The sequence below is a fragment of the Rhinolophus sinicus genome, chromosome 12, assembly GCF_057876585.1.
Source record: "Rhinolophus sinicus isolate RSI-liver-muscle chromosome 12, RSI-T2T, whole genome shotgun sequence".
Lineage (NCBI taxonomy): Eukaryota > Metazoa > Chordata > Mammalia > Chiroptera > Rhinolophidae > Rhinolophus > Rhinolophus sinicus.
Window position 1 is genome coordinate 25,525,117 of NC_142512.1, and position 17,787 is coordinate 25,542,903.

Genomic DNA, 17,787 nt, shown 5'->3' on the forward strand with positions numbered 1-17,787 from the left:
ATCAGGAGTCCTGGTTCCAGACCGTTCTGTCACTGGGACTGTCACTACTCCATGGGCCTGTTTTCTCCTCGGTTCAATGACAGGATGGGCCAGATAGATGATCTTTACAGGCCTCTCAAACTGCATTATTCTAGGGTCCTCAGGGACTAAGCACCTAGAAACATGGCAGATCTGCCCAGGGCTGAGATGACAACCAGGTTCCACCCTGAATGCCAATTCCAACTGCGATTGGTTGTGGTTACCTGGAGTGTCGTGTGAAGGAAAACTGCAAGACTCCAAGATCTGCAAAAAAGAACGGCTGATTGATTGGTGATATCTGCACAGGTTCAGGATGCCCAAATGGTTAAGAGTGGGCAGGCATTGGCCTTTCCTAGCTTAACATATTGTTTCCTACCATGGTTGCAGAAAAGTGCCAACCACTCATGGTATAAGGATACTGGAGATTAATTTCTCCTGGGGTCCACTGTGAGAGAAGCAGTGCCAGGGCCCCTGCTGTTAGGCTCACCAACCGTCCTCAGGCAGATGCCCTCGAGCCAGCCCCCCACACATTCCCAATCCTCTGTGCTTCTTGCTTCTATCCCTGCTGTGTTTATCATCTCTAAATGTCATATCATTCCTTTTCTTGCAGCCAAGACACAAGTAATTAATTAGACAATAGGTTCTCTGAGAAAGGCGATCTTCCTTTAAAAAATGTGTTCAGTAAACAATCTTGATCATTTCTTTACTTTGCCTTTTATTTTCCTTTCCCTGGTGTCCTCCTCCTCTCCCAGCCAGGGTTACAGCTCTCAGACGAATGGCCACAGTGCTGGTAACAGACAGGGGGGTTATTTCATACACTAGGGCACTGGGCTGTAGTACAGCTGGCAGGAAGAGAAGGGTAATTATATTGCATCTTGGAGCCACCGGCAATGAATTTCTGCATAAAGACTAGATTTGCCATGTATTATTTATGCTAGCATCAATTTTCCCAGCTGGCTCTATTTACTGAGCAAATTCTCCTCTGTCTGTTTATGGGCAAGGCCATGGTTCAGCACCTCTGGATACTCTATACTGTGGAGGGGCCCCACAGGGCACCAGGCACATTAAACAAACGGCTGGATTCACCTGGAGCAGGTCACATCCTCCCTTTCTGTTGAATTATATCCCTGGGACTGCGGCGAGCTCTTGGTCTCACCTCGTCCTGGTGATGCGTGCAGGTGTGCGAGACCAAATCAGCAAGAGCAAAAGAGGAATAACCGTTTTGGGGGGCCTCACTGGGGGAAACTGAAAAACAACCTTCTGAGGGGAAATGAGGTGGCTCCAGAGCTCAGGGAATTTCCTTTTTATATTTTTAAGAGCAGGACATAGATGAAAAAGCGTTTTGCATTTATGAGGTTACTTCAACCCAGTAACTCAAAGATAGCTAAGAGGAAGAGAGCTTCATTTTATAGTTGGAAAAAGAGAGGCAAAAAAAAAAAAAAAAAGAAGAGAAGAGAAGCAAAGGCAAACTAGAGGCTTCATGGCTCAGTCGCTGTGTCAGGACAGAGTGCAGGTATGATGGTGGCACACAGGGTTATCCATCCATCCGGTCACTATGGTTATCTATCCAGAGGTACCCAGTACAGTGAGTGAGTGTGCTTCTTCAGAAATGCCCCAAGCCAGGGTGAACTCAGCTCCTACTGGAAACACACACGGTAGAAACAAGAAAACTTGGCACCAGCATGAGTTTCTGGGTCCTTCCACCATAGCACCTTCTCTCGTCTGTAGCTCTGTATGTTTCCGCAGAGACAGAAGCTAAAGAAACTGAGATGTCTCTTTTACCCAGCTTGAGAGCTTCTCCTGCGGTCCCGAGTGCGGGGTGGCAGTGAACAGCAGGCATTCCTGAGCAGGAGAGTTAGGGGCCTTGATGTCTTCCCTCTTCCCAATCAACAGCAGGGTCCTATCTGATCTTCCTGTAACACTGGGTTCAGCTCTGGAGTCCCCCAGGTCCCAATGTCTACCGTCTCCTGGAAACCTGTTGGCTGGAAGAAAACAGGAGGGAAGGGTAAGTTTTTCCATTAAACAACCCAAGTGGATAGCTTCTTTGGTTGTAGGGTCTCAGCATCCAAGAATTCCTCTATAAGACATCAGCAGGCATGGAAACCACCCTGAAGATCCCAGATTACTGCCTATCTCCTGGGGCCGGCTCACCAGACGCGGAGATTTGGTCAGACACACTGTGCGCTGGCTGCATGGCGCTCCTGCTCCTTCACTGAGGGCCATGACAATCCGGGTGCTGGGCACAAAGCTCCAGGAACGGCCCAAGGCAGGTTTGAGCTTCCCGCTGTCCCTGTCTCGGATCATGTGGTTGGTCACCTGCGGCAGAAAGGATCCAAGACTTGCAGATCCATAATGCAAGCATAGAGGCCATCTGTTCCTACTGCTTCATTTTACAGATGGGAACACTGAGGCCTAGTGCAGAGAAATGCCTTCCCCAAGGCTCTATAATTTATCCATGGCAGGTCTGGAACTAGAAGCCTGGGCTCCTGACTTGTACACAGCTCTTTCCACTAAACCACGATGCCTCATGCTTGACTCTAACAAAGGCGATGAGGCATGTGTCTGGGAATAAGCAGCGCCGTCTGCACTTTCCTGCAGGGAAGCCAGTGGTGGGTTTTAGCCTACTACCCCCCAACCCAGCAGATGGGCATCCTGAGACCATGTGCATCCAGCCCTTTGTGTCAGGGGGTGCATCTGTGTGAATGGGGGTGGTGGGGAGTCCTAATGTAGTGGGTCAGCTCTACTCTGTCCAGGCTAGTCAGAAAGAAGCAACCTGAGCCTCGTGGTATCCTCCTGAGGAGGTGCTCCCCACCCACCCACCCCGGCCCCCCAGGGCAGGGGCTGTGGCTTGTTCATCACTGAATCCCCACTGCCTGAGCCAGAGCCTGGCACACAGCAGGGGTGAGGGAGGCCCTAGGACCCAGTGTAAGGAACAAAAGAACAGGAAAACAGATCCTCTTACACTGCTGGTGGGTGCAAAAATTAATACAGGCTTCCTGGAAATTTGGCAATGTCATAGCTAGACATTTCAAAACACATGTATCCCTGACTTAGTAGCTATATTTTTGGGAGTTTGAGAAAATAATATGAGATGTGCAATGAGATTTAGGTAGAAGGGTATTCACTATAGTTTTATTTAAAATAGAGGAAAACTGGGAATGATCTAAAGGCCCCAAATCAGGAAATGTTTAGATCATTATGATATGCTAAGGGTCGGCTAACTGTTGTCTACAAGCCAAATCTGGCCCAAAAATTGGTTTTGAAAATCAAGTTTTCTTGGAACATAGCCATGCCCATTTGTTTAGATATTCTCTGGGGCTGCTCTCATGCTATATGGGCAGAGTTGAGTAGTTGCGACATAGACCATGAGGTCGTAAAGCTTCAAATATTTACTATCTGGCCCTTTACAGAAAAAGTTTGCCGACCCCTACAACATAGATATTAAACAAGATAATATGTAGCCGCTAAAAATGGCACTCTTAAAGAATATTATATTAAAATAAGACCGGGTTTTATATTATTTTTTGCTACAAAAGACGCATTAGAGCTGATTGTCTGGCTCGGTCTTATTTTTGGGGAAACAAACGGTATTTAAAGACATGGGAAGTGGTTGAGATGGTAAGCTATTTTTTTTCAAACAAGGTTACTGTTTAGTTGGAAAGTTGGTTAAACGATTATGTATATATGCAGAGAGAAAAGATTCTATGGACATAGGTAAAAATATGGTTTCAGTGGATGTGGAGATTGATTACTATGTTGAACTATTTTAACCCTTTCTGAGAAGCACACAGACTGTTATGAAATTACTCCATAAGCAGAAAACGTTACTTTAAAAGCAAAAAGATCCCTTTCTATGAAGCTCTGGAAAAGGCAAAACTATTGGACTGCAACCAGATCAGTGGTTGTCTGGGGCTGGAGGACCCTTCTGGGGTGATAGAAATATTCTGCGTCTTGATTACGGAGGGATAACAAGACAATACAATGGTATCAGTTAGTCAAACTTCAAACAAGGAGAAAGTAACTCTATATGAATTTACCTCAATTACCCTGACTTAAAGTAAAAAGAAAAACAAGACTGTCCTTGACCCCTTGGCCATTTACGGTCTGATCCTTTCACGGACCAGTGCTCTAGATGACCCTGGGAAGTTGGGCTGTGACCCTTTCCTAAAGGGCCACTCTCCTAAAGGTTCAGAATTTGCCATTTAAGGGAAATAAAGAGCTATAGCTAGAAACCGTGTTGCTGTCCCCCCTTGGTGAAGCCCAGGGATCAGGGGTAAGACAAGCACGGTTGGCCAAGCCCATTGCCTTACCACCACTGCCACGCCAAGGTCCCGGGCCAGGGTCTTTAGCTCTTGGGCCAGCTGCATCATCAAGGCCAAGCCTGGGGGAGGAGAAGCAGAGAGGGAGGGCAGCGGGGCATCAGGGCCTGGGCTGGCCAGGGACGGGACTCCAGAGCTGGGAGACAAGGCCATGTCTCTAACCCTGGGCTCTGTCACATCACTCACCTTCCCTCTGCTGACCTCCCAGAAGTGGGGAAACCACGGCGGTGACTGAGTCCACAAATACCACCTTCACAGTCCCTGAAGAATCGCTCACCTGGGGGGGGGGGGGGGGAGCAGGTGCACTGAACCAGTTGGCCTCCAGGGGGCTCCCATTACAGGACAAGCTTGCTCCTCTCAGAAACTGGTAACCTCTGACCATGGTGCAGGCATCAGGCAATTTCAGCAATGTCGTTTTTCCCCACCCCCATTTGTATGTGTCACAGATTTTACCGAAGACTTGGGTGGATAGAGAGGGTTTAAATTACAGGACATCACAATACCCTAAAGTAATGAAATCTGGGAAATTCTTGTTCAGAGTCCTGTGGCCCCTGGTTAGGAATTTTCTTAGTGGCCATCTTTCTGCTGAGGGACAGCCCTCCACCATCGTGTAAGGCCCCTCTTTTCCCTCTCCTGCTTACTTCCCAAATTCCTAACTTCCTTTGCGTTTAGCCTTCTCTCTACTTTACTGTCTCCTTCTAGATTAGGCTTCTAGGGTCTCACCTTCCATATCTAAAATGGTTCCTAATGAAGACTACATACGTAGACAGTCATTTGTTAAAACCGTTTTTTTGTCTGTACACAAACATTAGCATCCTTCTAGTTTCTTGGTCCTAAACAGCCTTTGATGCTTCCCTTCTCCTCTCCTTTACTCCTATGTCTAAGTCATTTGCCGATTGTTTCCACAACATTTTTTTCACTTCATGTCGGCCAAATCTTGGATATTCAGCATTATCTGCTCTGCGTTTTGCACGTCTTCCTTCATCTTCCACTTACTGCCTCTTGACCAGCCAACTTGTCTAAGAAAGGATGGCAGAAGAGAAGCTAAAACTGCAATCAGCTTGGGCCTTCTTTAGTCTCTGGGAGAGCAGGTTGAAATCTCTAGCTAAAATGAGAGAGTAAGGCTTTCCCTGCTTGTAACGGTGGTGCTATCAGGTCCTCTGTGGCAGACAGACCACTACGGTGGCCCCCACAACACCCATCATTAGGTTCTCAAGCCCCTTGTATAATCCTCTGCCCTTGACCGTGGGTGAGTCCTGTGACTTGCTTCTAATAAGAGATCACAAGGTGTCGCCGTGTCACTCTCTTGATCAGCCTATGTTATATGGCAAGGGTAATGAGACGTCACTCCCATGATTATATTACGTTACATAAGACTGCGTGTTGCATTTTGCTCACTCTCGTGCTGTCTTGAAGAAGCCAAATGGCGATGCTGTGAACTGCCTATGGAAAGGGCCACACGGCAGGGAACAGTGGGAAGCCTCTAGGAATGGAAGGTGGCCTCTGGCCAACTGCCAGCAAGAAACTGAAGCTGACAACCTGACTAAATTTGTAAGCTGATTCTTTCCCAGTTGAGCCTCCAGATGAGAATACAGCCCAGCGACCACCTGATTACAGCCTACGGAGACCCTAAGCAGAGGTCCCAGCTAAGCTGTGCCTAGACTCCTGACCCACAGGAATTGTGAGGTAATAAATATGTTGTTTTAAGTCACTAAGTTTGTGGTAACTTGTTATACAATAATAGACTATATACCATCTTATGGTCCTACAATAAAAACTACAGTCTGAGCTGGGAGTGAAGAGATTTGGGTTATAAGCTTAGTTCTTATTCTAAATATGTGGTGACTTTGGGCTACTTCACTGAACTTCTCTGGCCCTCATCTCTAGAAATGAGAGGGTTGGATTAGATCAGGACTATATGACTTCACGTCTCAGCACACAGGTGGGTCATAACCAGCTATGACTCCGATGGGTAGTCGTTGTTCAAAAGTTTTATGTTCTAAAGTTTGCAAAAATGGTATACAATTCTGGGTATGCCCACAGGAATATGTCATGCTTTGGGGTGAGAGAAAACATGTAAGATGAAGTAGACTATTCTAAGGTGTCTTCCAAATCTAAGAGCCTGTTAAGTCAGTGCACCAAATCCTGTCGAAGCACCTAGCAGGTGTAGCGGGACCCCAACCCAAATACCATTCTGACTGAACCCTTGTTAACGGACTCTTCCCTGTTAACAGAATTCTGAATATGGTCAAGTACTGGGCAGAGATCTCTTGACACTGGGGAGGGAAGGCCCACCCCTGGTGTAAGATACACATTATAACTCAGTTTGGGCCAACTAGATATAAGGGCAAGTGGGCAGTCTACCAGTGGTTTTGGAGAAAGATTTTCTTCCCTGATAAAAGAGAAGAGGTACTGAGTTTCATTGCCCTGAAGATGGATGTGGATATATAAAATCACGAGGCTTTTGGCTATGGCAGCCACTTTGCAATCCTGAGGTGGAAAAGCAAGAGAATCAGACACACCAACTTGGAGCCCTGATCTTGTGGCCCTGCCAACCTCCAGACTCATGAGATAATTAAATATCATCATGGTCCAAATGTCTGTCAGACAGACTCTGTTACCTGCAGCTGAGAACTGACCCAGCGGGGGAATGCAGAGATGAGTATGACATGGTCCTTGCACTCGAGGGGCTGACTGTTGAGTGGGGAAGATAAGCATGTAAACAATGAGGCTCGCAGGAATGAATTACGCACACGGAATCCCACCTGGGAGGGGCACGCACAGCTGGACTCACCAGATTGCACATCTGCATTGCCCAAGGGTCTGCAGTAGGACACCTGCCCACACACAGATGGCACCCGGCAAGCTGTGTGAAGCCGGCAGGGGAAGAACAGCAGGCTCACCTGTTGGGCTACAGCACCTCGGAGATCCTGCAGTACATCCAGCATCTGGAAGATGTCAAAGGCATGCACCACCTGGATCCGCTGGAGAGCTCCTGCCTGAAGGGGTGGGAAAGAGAAGGAGGGGTTTTCAATAGAGGGAGCAGGAGGTCAAGCAAGATGAAGAGAAATCTAGCAGGAAGAGGCAACCTGGATACAGGACTCAGGTCCAGGATGGCAAATGGGTTTTGTCTAATGAGACACTTCTCACAGTGGTGGCTGCCCAGGTGCTAAGCTGCAAAGCCACCTCCGAGCTCACAGGGAAAGAGTGATGGGACTGATTAGTGGTATCCGCCATGAGCAAGATATGGGAAAGAAACACAGACGCTGGGTGTTTGCTGGCCCTGAGTTAGGGTTTGCGAAGAGTTGGGTTTCCTGGAAGGATACTGTGGGTATCATTCAAGCTGGGATGATGTCATAACAGGGGAGATTTAAAGAATACCGAAAGTATTAATAGAACAGCAAGTTTCAAAGCCAGAAATGACTGTTCATCCAAATGGCCCAAATTCTTGCAATGTATGGGATAATGGAGTCTTTTATGTGTCAGAGCTTCAAAGGAACCCAACCATCTTCCTGTCCCTTACCTGCTCCTCCTCATCTGAGGTTCTGGCCTGAAGTAGCTGGAGGATGCGGGAGGCTGTCAGCCCTCCATTGGAATCAATATATAGGATCTTCTGCTGTAGGCTATAGGCTACATTTGCAGCCACACAAAGACATACCTGAATAGAGAGACAGGGCGTTGGGTGAACTTGAGCCTTCGAAGAGAACCCAGAATGGAAGCTCCCCACCAAAACTAGTCCAGATCCCAGTGATACGAACGGGTCAAGTTCAAGCCCCACTCCTCACCACCCATCTTCTCTCTTCTGAGTTCTGAATCAAAAGCCGCTGACAGAAACTCTCCCAGGGATCCAGGATTGTACACCCACCTCCCCCCATCCTCCGGGCTGCTGGCCGCATGTGTACCTGGGTTTTGCCGCTACCCGGGCCTCCTACGATTTCAGTCACTTCTCCAGTATAGAGACCAGCATCAAGCAGTTTGTCCAGGCTGATGGCAGAAAAGTGGGGAAGAGAATCAATCCAGGCAACTGGGGAGTATGCAGGGAGTAGGAGCCAAGAGGAAAAGCAAGACATTCCTTCCAAGCCCTGGTTCTGTCTGGAGACATTCAGAACGTCTCTGGTCAGGAGGCTTCCCTTGGTGGTTTCCTTTGAGGGAAGAGGGCACGGCTAAGGGTTCCTCCGTGACCCCTCCTCATCCTTTCACGCTCAGCTTAAAGAGAGTCTCTCCACAGAGGTCTTTGCCACCCCCTCAAAAGTTCTTCCTTCCATTTTCCATCTCAGTCCCTTGTGTGCTTCCGTGATAGCATTTCCCATCATTTATCTTTTTTAAAAAAGACTTTTAAATAATTACAGATTCACAGAAGTTGCAAAACAATGTGCAAGGTCCCATGTACCCTTCACCTAGTTTTCCCTAATGGTAGTATCTTGCATTATAAGATCAATTGTATTACAGTACAATATCACAAACTGACATTGGTACAACCTACAGAGTTTATTCAGATTTCACCACTGTTATTTCTGTGTGTGTGTGTGTGTGTGTGTGTAGTTCTATGCAATTTTATCACACGTGTAGATTTATGTAACCACCACAATCAAGATACAGAACATTTCCATTGTCACAAGGCTGTCTTGTGCTACCCTTTAATAGCCACGCCCCCACTCCGACCCTAGTCCCTAAACTCTGGCAACCACTAATCTGTTCACCATCTCTATTATGTTATTTCAAGAATGTTACGTACAAAGAATCATAGAGTATGTAACCTTTGTGATTGTTTTTTTACTCAGCATTATTCCCTTGAGATCCATCCAAGTTGTTGTGTGTATTAATAGTTTGTTTCCTGTTATTTCCCAGTAGTATTCCATGGTATGGATGTATCAAGTTTGTTTAACTACTCACCCACTGAAGAACATTTTAGCTCTTTCCAGTTTGGGGAAATTATGAATAAAGCTGCTATGAACATTTGTGTACAGGTTTTATGTAAACCTAAGTTTTTATTTCTCTGGAATAAATGCCCAAGGATAAAATTGCTGGATTGTACAGTAAGTGCATATTAATTTTGTAACAAATTACTAAGCTGTATTTTCCAGCGTAGCTATGACATTTTGCTTTCCAACTAGCAATGTATGAGTAATCCAGTTCCTTCACATCCTTACCAGCATTTGGTGTTATCATTTTTTTTTCTTTTTCTTTCTTTTTTTTTTTTTTTAGCTATTCTGGTAGGTGTACAGTAATATTTCATTATAGTTTTAATTTGCATTTCCCTAATGACTAATTATGTTGACCATCCTTTTATGTGATTATTTGCCACCTGTATGTCCTCTTTAGTGAAATGTCTGTTCATGTCTTGCCCATTTTCTAAGTGGATTGTTTTACCATTGACGTTAAAGAATTCTTTATATTTTCTAGATACAAGTCCTTTGTTGAATATGTGGCTTTGAAATATTTTCCACACTTTATAGCTTGTCTTTTCATCCTCTTTTGCAGAGGAAAAGTTTTTAATTTTGATTAATTAAAAATTATCAATTGTTTTATTGATCATACTTTTGGCGTTAAGTCTAAGAACTCCTTGTCTAGCCCCAGTTCCCAAAGCTTTTCTCCTATTTTGTTCTAAAAGCTTGATAGTTTCATGTTTTACATTTAAGTCCAAGATCCATTTTCACCTTTCGTATAAGGCAGGAGGTTTAGGTTTAGGTTCATTTATTACCTATGACGTCCAATAGCTCTAGCACCGTTTGCTCAAAAGGCTATATTCCTCCTCCACTGAAGTGTTTTTGCATCTTTCTGAAAAATCAGTTGGAGATACCTGGGGTCTATTTCTGGGTTCTCTATTCTGCTCCACTGATCTGTGTATCTATCTCTACCAATACCACATTTTTCTTGATTACTATAGCTATAAAGTAAGCCTTAAAATTTGATAGATTCCTCCAACTTTATTCTTCTTTTTCAAAAATTGTTTTAGCTGTTCTAGGCCGTTAGCTTTTCCATAAAGTTATTAGAATAAGCCTATTTCTACAAATAACCTTGCTGGGATTTTGGTAGGAACTACATTAAATCTATAGATCAATTTGGGGAGGGATTGACATTTTTGCTATGTTGAGTCTCCCAATCCACAAACACAGCATGTCCCTACATTTACTTTGGTGCTTCTTTGATTTCTTTCATCAGCAATTTTTAATTTTCCGCATACAGATCCTATATTTGCTTTGTTACATTTAGACCTAAGTATTTCATTTTCCTTGAAGCAATTGTAAATGGTACTGTGTTTTTAATTTCCATTTCCACATGTTCATTTTGAGTATATAGAAATGCAATTGATTTTTACGTGTAATTCTTGTATCCTGCAACCTTGCCGAATTCACTTATTTGTTCTAGGAGTATGTAATTATTTTCTATGTGCTTGTTTTTGTCTGTCTTCCCCATTTGCCCAGACTACCCCGGGGCCAGGACTGAGCCTTGTTCACTTACACCCCCAACACTGGCAGTGATTGAAACACAGGAGACGCACAATAAACATTCCCAGAGAAAAGAGCGAAAGAACGGAGCTATTTAGTTCCTATTCTTGTCAGCACTCTGGCTGTGGGAGCCTTGGGATAAACTCAAGACACAGCCAATGCCTAATTCAGGTTTTGTCCTTGAACCATCATGAAATAGGTCACTACCTACCTCCATGGCCTGCCCATCCGATAGGCTGAAGCTTCGCCTCCTACACCACAGCCTAATCATTGGCTCTGTGTCCTGACCACACACACCCCTTATCCAACCCTGCATCCATCTTCACAGGTGCCAGTCCTCTGAAATGGCTCTGGAAGATCTCCCATGACCCTCTGTATACGCCAAGTAGCACCTTACTAAGCACCCCGTCTATTTCAATTCCAGGGACCCCACGATTAGAACCACAGGTCCCTACCAGTCCAAACACTCTGGTTACCACTGCAGCCCTGTGGCTTCCTGGGATGACTGCGTTTATCCTGTCTCTGTTTAACAAGCACCTTTTTAAAAACACATCCAGCCTCTGCCGCTCCTGGATGCCATTCCTCCCCCTGAGATTAGAGAACCCGCAGTCCCATTGCAGCAGCGCTTCTCCCGGTGTTGTCCCCAGAGCAGCAGCAGCAGCAGCAGCATCACTTGGGAACTGGGTAGAAATGCAAACTCTCAGGCCCCACCCCACACCTAGCGAACCAGAAACTCTGGGGCTAGAAACTGAATCTGAGTTCCATTTCCGGGTGATTTGGAGGCATGCTCCGAGTTGGAAAACCATTAAGCTAAGCTAGTGATCTCAACCCTGCCTGCCTATTACAATCACCAAAGGAGTTTCAAAAACAGGCCGGTATCAGCGGTTCCCAAACTTGCTTGTCGCCTGGGAGCTTCAAAAAATACTGATATCTGAGTCTCATCCCCAGAGAGTGCGATTTGTCTATAGAAGCCTGGCTTTTGCATGTTTAAAGTAAGCACTCAATAAACAGTCTTGAAAGAATGAATTACAGGAGAACAGTTAGAAATTTCCAAATTGGTGATTGAATAGTTAATTATGGGTAAACTGTGATTTATACATATTCTATAATATTGTATGACCATTAAAATGTTTTGAAGACTTAAAGACGTTGGGGAAACGTTAAGACATTGGAGAGAATGTTAAGCAAAAGGGATGACAACAATGTGTACACTAACAGGAATCTTAGATATCATGGACACAAAAAGGCTAAAATTATTAACTGAGGTGGTTTTTCTTTTTTTCTTTGTTGCCCTGTGTGTTGCAAATTGTCTCATGAGCATGTATTACTTTTATAACCAGAAAAACACTAAATGTTACTATTTTTTATGATGCTGTAACATTCAGACCTGTAATAAAAACGTGTCTATTAAAAAGAATTCTCAGGCAGCCGACTGACTCAGTGGTTAGAGTGCAGTGCGCATAACACCAAGGTCACAGTTCGATTTCCACATGGGCCAGTGAGCTGCACCCTCCACAACTAGATTGAAAACAACGACTTGACATGGAGCTGATGGGTCCTGGAAAAACACACTGTTTCCCAATATTCCCCAATAAAAAAAAATTTTTAAAAAAGGATTCTCAGGTGATTCTAATGTGCGGACAAGTTTGGGAGCCACTAGCGTAGAGCAGTTAAATCAGAATTTCTAAAGGTGAGACCGAGGCATAAATATTTCTTAAGCTTCCAATTGATTCTAATGTGCAGCCTGGGCTAAACCATTGGGTTCTCCAGTCAAGAATCAAGCACATTCTTGACCGTGAGGATCACTCTGCATAAGGAATTTCCAAATCCACCTCCCAGCTGACTTTTCACCTGTTTTGTTCCATGTCTCTTTCTGCCCAGAGGACCTCTCTACTGATCACCTCTAACTCAGCACACTGAAATGGAGAGGGACCCCGCTGCCGTGTGGAGCAGAAGAATACCTGGGTTTTACCACTTGTTTTGGATACAAGTGACTTCCTGGGATGTATCCTCTACCTTTCCCTCTGAACTGGCTTTTAGTCATTCCTTCACAGCCATTCATTCAAACATCACCTGAATGCCCCACATTTCCTGAAGGCCTTATTCTAAAATAAGGGAGATAGAGAAATGAACAAAACATGTCTATGGCCTTCAAGGAACCACTCAGCCTCCCTCCCCCAATCCACACAGCTTCTTCCAAGGTACATTACATGTTCTATCGTCCTCATAAAGGTCCACACTGCATATCAGCACTAAAGGCTCTGAGAAGGTCTATGACAAAGATATCTCTTTAACTCAGGTTACTGGAGCATTTCCCAAATTTTTGACTAAAGAACTCCCCTCCTGGTTCCCTTTAAAACATCACATCCATTCACTGTCCACAGACCACTGTGAGGAAGGAGAAATCTAGGGAGTCATCTTTGATTCGTCACACCTGAATCCTACCTGGCAGTAAGGCTTGCCACTTGTCCTCGTCAATACGTCTCCCGCTGTCACCTGCCTTAGATCGGACTCACACACCCCACTGCTGCCATCCCTTTCCTTGGTCTCTCTCCTGCCAGCCTCCCTAGTCCCATGCACCCTGCACACTCTACCACACGCCTGTAGTTCTAATTTCACAATATGCCCCCCCCCCCCCGCCTTGAGGGAGACTACAGGGTAGATGCGTTAGAGTCAGGTTCTTAGACTTAGGAGTATGACAGATGTGACTTCCAGGGCCTAGTCTGCCACTTACTAGCTGCATGATCTTGGGCAAGCCACCTAACCCGAGTCCCAGTTTCCTCATCTAAAGAATGGTGATTTTAGTTGTAATGCATCATTGGTGGTTGGGAAGGACAAATGAAATAATGCACCATGAAGTGTAAACACGGTGCCTGGCCTTTGGTAAGCACTGAGAAAGGCCACACTGCCTCCTTCACAGACACTTCCTGTGAAGTGTCCGCTCTGATCTCCCCTGCAGTGACCCTCTGCAGCTGCAATCCTGCCAGTTTACGACTTGACTGCTCCATAAATGCTCCCTCTGAGGATGTTGGTTTTATAAGCTCCCTAAGCCCAAAGGCCAAGTCTGTTAATCACCCCTTTCTTATGCGGCCTCCACGCATGCATGCACCTCTCTGCTGTGTTCACCTGCTCTTCTTTCCACTCACTAGACCCCACACTCAAGTGCAGAAGCCTCACTCGCACACCTATCATCTGAATGTTATCTGGCACCCAATAGGCACTCAGCCAGTGCTTGATGGTAACAGCCTCAGACCCCCAACCCGGGGGAGCAGGCACCATGCTGCTGAACCTTGCCAAGAGAACATGTTATGGAAACAGCAAGGGCCAAACTGATCCAAAAACCTTTCAGGTGGCAAAGTTCTTCATCAAATTCCACACCAACAGGCCCTTGGCTAGAAACTGGCTGTTGTCCTCCGTCTCCCTCTCTTTCAACAACATGGCAGAATGTATTAGGTTGGTGCAAAAGTAACTACAGTTTTTGCAATTATTTTTAACCTTTTAAACCGCAATTACTTTTGCACCAACCTAATAACTAGTCCTTTATGGAAGCTCTCTTGTCCCCTCCTGCTGCAGAGTATGGGGCACGCACCAAGTTCTAGGTCAAGTACCCCAGGGCTTGAGCCCCACCTCTGCCCCTCACTCCTCTTGGCTTAAACTGAAGTGGCTTAATAATTACTAACTCACAGGATTCACTGAAGAGATTATATAACCTACAGTCAATGGCTGGCACACAGTAGGCACTCAACAAATGTTAGTCCTGCCAAGTTCCCTCTTGCACTATCCTTAAGTTAAAATAGGAGGTAGGGCCAGAGAAGAGTTGCTCTGATATGCTGAATAATAGTGAAATATTGACATCTTGTGTTACAGGACAGTAGTTCTCAATCAGGGACAATTCTGTGTCCACCAGGGTCATTTGGCAATTTCTGGAGACATTATTTGATTGTCATGACATAGGGAGGAGGGAGGTGCTACTGGCATCTAGTGGATAGAGACCAGGGAGGCTGCCAAACATCGTACAGTGCACAGGACACCCTGATCGCCACCAAATAATTATGTATCCCAAAGTGTTAGGGTGTGAGGTCGAGAAACCCCGTTTAAGGTAAGAGAAGTCAGAAGTCTTGACCATTGGTCCAAACTGCCCTCACCGCTGCTTGAGAAACCCTGCTCTCTAGACTCAAGCATCAAAACCCAAGCAGGAGGCAGCCATGTCCTCCTGCCTCTGACCTTCTTCCGCAAGCACACATACAAACCTTCCAATGCCGGTAGACAGGATGGCAGTGGAGGTCTTCAGTTCCTCGTAGAGATCAGCGCCATTGAAGGGAAAAGCTGAGAATTGGGCGAGCAGTACCCGCCTCAGCGCAACCAGGGCCTGCCGGAGGGGTGGGGACAACTCAGGATGAGCACATGGGCACTTCAACCCAAAGCGGACCAAGAGTACTCAGCAACGAGCAATGACCAGCCAAGGGAGGGGGCATCCCAGGGTCTCCTACGCGCCCCCCCCCCCACTTATCAATCTCTCGGAACCCTTCCCTCCCTTGGCTCAGGGATGGACATGTAGAAACACCCAGGTTTGGAAAGTTTAGTTCGTCAGCTCACCTTATAAGACAAGCCACATTTCTGAGCTACCTCCTCCAGGTCTGCGGAAACCAGGTCCACCACTGAAAACAAAACACGTATGGATGATTGGCAGGAAGGGCGGGGCTTCCCGCACTTGGCTTTTCCTCATCTGTGAAATGGGGTGACAATGTTACTTTAAGGCAGACCATCTCAGGAGGCCTACGGGAACTGCCAGAGCCACAGGACCTGCCGCGGTGCCCAGCACACAGTAGGAGCCTGCCTGGAGTTTGGCGTGCCCACTCCCACCCTCCGAGCCTCTCCAGAAGGGTGGGGGGCAGAGGAAGGCGGAGCTATCCCCCTCCCGGGTGTGTCAGGGCGGTGCGGGTGGCCTCCGCGGTGTGCCCAGCTGTGTGGCGCGCACACGCGGTCACCTGTCTTGATCCCGCGGCTCCTCAGCAGCTGGACCACGTCCTGGGTAAGGCCTGGGCACAGTCCGGCCCTGAGCACGCCCATGTTCCCTGGGGACCCCGGGCCGCTATTCCCGTGGGCATTCGCGGGGCCCTTTCTAGACGCCTCCCGGCGCCTCTTTCTGGAGGGGCCCCGGGCCCGCGGGGACGAAAGGAAGAGGCGGCGCGGAGGGTGCGGACCCTGCCGGGTCTCCCTTGCCCAGGGCCCGCCCTCCCGGGCCGCAGGGCCGCTTCCGGCTTCCAGGCTCCAGGGCCGGACCGATAGCGCCATCTGCTGGCTGCGAGGGACGGACGCGCGCCTTCCTGCGAGCCTCGGTTCTAAACGCTGGGCCCGGAAGCTCGACAAGGCTAGCCATCCCTGTGCACAGGGGACCTGCTTGTTAGTGAGGGCAAGACAGTGAAGAGAAATCAAATCAATTAAATAGCATGGGGGCAGCCGGTTGGCTCAGTGGTTAGAGCGCAGTGCTCATAACACCAAGGTCGCGGGTTGGATTCCCACATGGACCAGTGAGCTGCACCCTCCACAACTAGATTGAAAAAACGACGATTTGACTTGGAGCTGATGGGTCCTGGAAAAACACACTGTTCCCCAATATTCCCTAATAAACTTTTTTTAAAAAAATTAAATATTACAGATTATATCATTGGTGCTAAGAAGCAACAGAACACACAGAAGACACCTGCTTCTCTGTACTTTCCATTTTTTAATGAATAACAGCAAAAACCCTGAGTATATAGAACACAAAAAATAGGATTTGTTATTTTTAAATGTCCTTTGCTTTGTCTCATCCTGGAAGAAACAAAACAACCTTACAGGGTTATCTTCTCATAATCCAATGAGGCAGGTGCTATTTTTATCCCTATTTCGCAGATGAGGAAACTGAGGCTCAGGGAGATAAAGTCATATGCCAAAGACTACAGACCTTGTAAGGGCAGAGCTGGATTTAGAACAGACAAATCCCATCTAAGTGCAAAGCCAATGCTCTTCTCTTCTTACTCCCGAAGTTGTATGTTTTCCTACTGTACAGTGGTGTCCTGGAGAACAGAAATAATGTCTGGCCCATCTTTGTTTCCCTCTGCAGCACTCCCAACTGTCGCTCAACATATGAAGACACTTGGGGTGCGGTTGTGGCATGTTTAGAAGTCTAGCCGTAAAACCTGGGTATATGTGAGCTATGAACTCCATGAACTTATGGGCTTTCCCTGTGCCTATATGACTGAACACAGTGGGGCTGTGCTGCCTAGAATTTTTGGATAGAGAGCCTCAGCATTCTACAAAGTCTCGTACTCCCAGAGACCCATTCCAGCGCTGCCTCCCTCCGTGCCCAGGTGTCTTTCTCCCACCATCCTTCTCCTCCTTCCCAGGGCAGCACCAAAGCGTACAGGTGGTAAGCATTTTGAGATCTTTGGAGGACAGAGTTGCTGTAACCACAGAGTATTTGAGCTGGAAGGGTGATGGAGTCTGTTCCTTAGCTCTGCCCCACTCTAGATCCTGGCCCTGGGCAGCAGGAGAGGCTCAGATCAAGGGAGAGGCTTGCCCCTAATTGTTATGCTCTGTGATGTTTATGAAGTCAGCTCATTGCACCCCCATCCCACCCAAACTAGGGTGGGTCCACTGCCCCCAGTTTCTCTCTGCCTCCTGTCAGCTTGGTTGTCCTGTATGGTGACAGCTGTGGTCCCAGACAAACTAGATGGCATCAGAGGTGCTCTGTAAAGTGGGAGATGGGGAGGAGACCATGCTGAAAAAGGAAACCCTCAACGTTTCGAGTGTGCTTGATCAAAAGTCGAAGCCCTTTCCAAACCCCAAGTCTATGAACAGAACGGTTGCTACCAAAGGACTCCCACTTTCCTCAAAAGGCAGTTTGGTTAACTTCTTGGAGGAAGATACCATCAATCTACTGTAAGATACAAGTCTGGTCCTTTTCTCCTTTCTTATGCCAGAGCTGAGGGGTGGAGAAGGGTTGAAGAAGCGGTACT

General features: G+C 46.8%; 1 protein-coding gene across 1 annotated transcript; it reads right to left on the reverse strand.

Moving 5' to 3' along the window:
* Nucleotides 1-713: 713 nt before the first annotated feature.
* RAD51D (RAD51 paralog D) lies at nucleotides 714-16,048 on the reverse strand. The gene is made up of 10 exons (XM_019732590.3): nucleotides 15,775-16,048; nucleotides 15,383-15,444; nucleotides 15,037-15,155; nucleotides 8,240-8,321; nucleotides 7,861-7,995; nucleotides 7,241-7,336; nucleotides 4,524-4,614; nucleotides 4,329-4,399; nucleotides 2,170-2,334; nucleotides 714-2,000 (listed from the first exon to the last, which is right to left on the reverse strand). Exons 1-10 carry the CDS (start codon nucleotides 15,854-15,856, stop codon nucleotides 1,905-1,907), a joined length of 999 nt encoding a protein of 332 aa, XP_019588149.2. The 5' UTR covers nucleotides 15,857-16,048; the 3' UTR covers nucleotides 714-1,904.
* Between the last annotated feature and the right edge of the window lie 1,739 nt (nucleotides 16,049-17,787).

Bases quoted from the DNA above. Each gene is read 5' to 3' on its own strand.
- RAD51D (XM_019732590.3), bottom strand. From the start codon at position 15,856: ATGGGCGTGCTCAGGGCCGGACTGTGCCCAGGCCTTACCCAGGACGTG. The intron at 7,996-8,239 runs GTACACATGCGG...CTCTCTATTCAG, and splicing joins CGGGTAGCGGCAAAACCCAG to GTATGTCTTTGTGTGGCTGC. The intron at 4,615-7,240 runs GTGAGCCTGCTG...CCCCCCCCCCAG, and splicing joins GAGGTGCTGTAGCCCAACAG to GTGAGCGATTCTTCAGGGAC.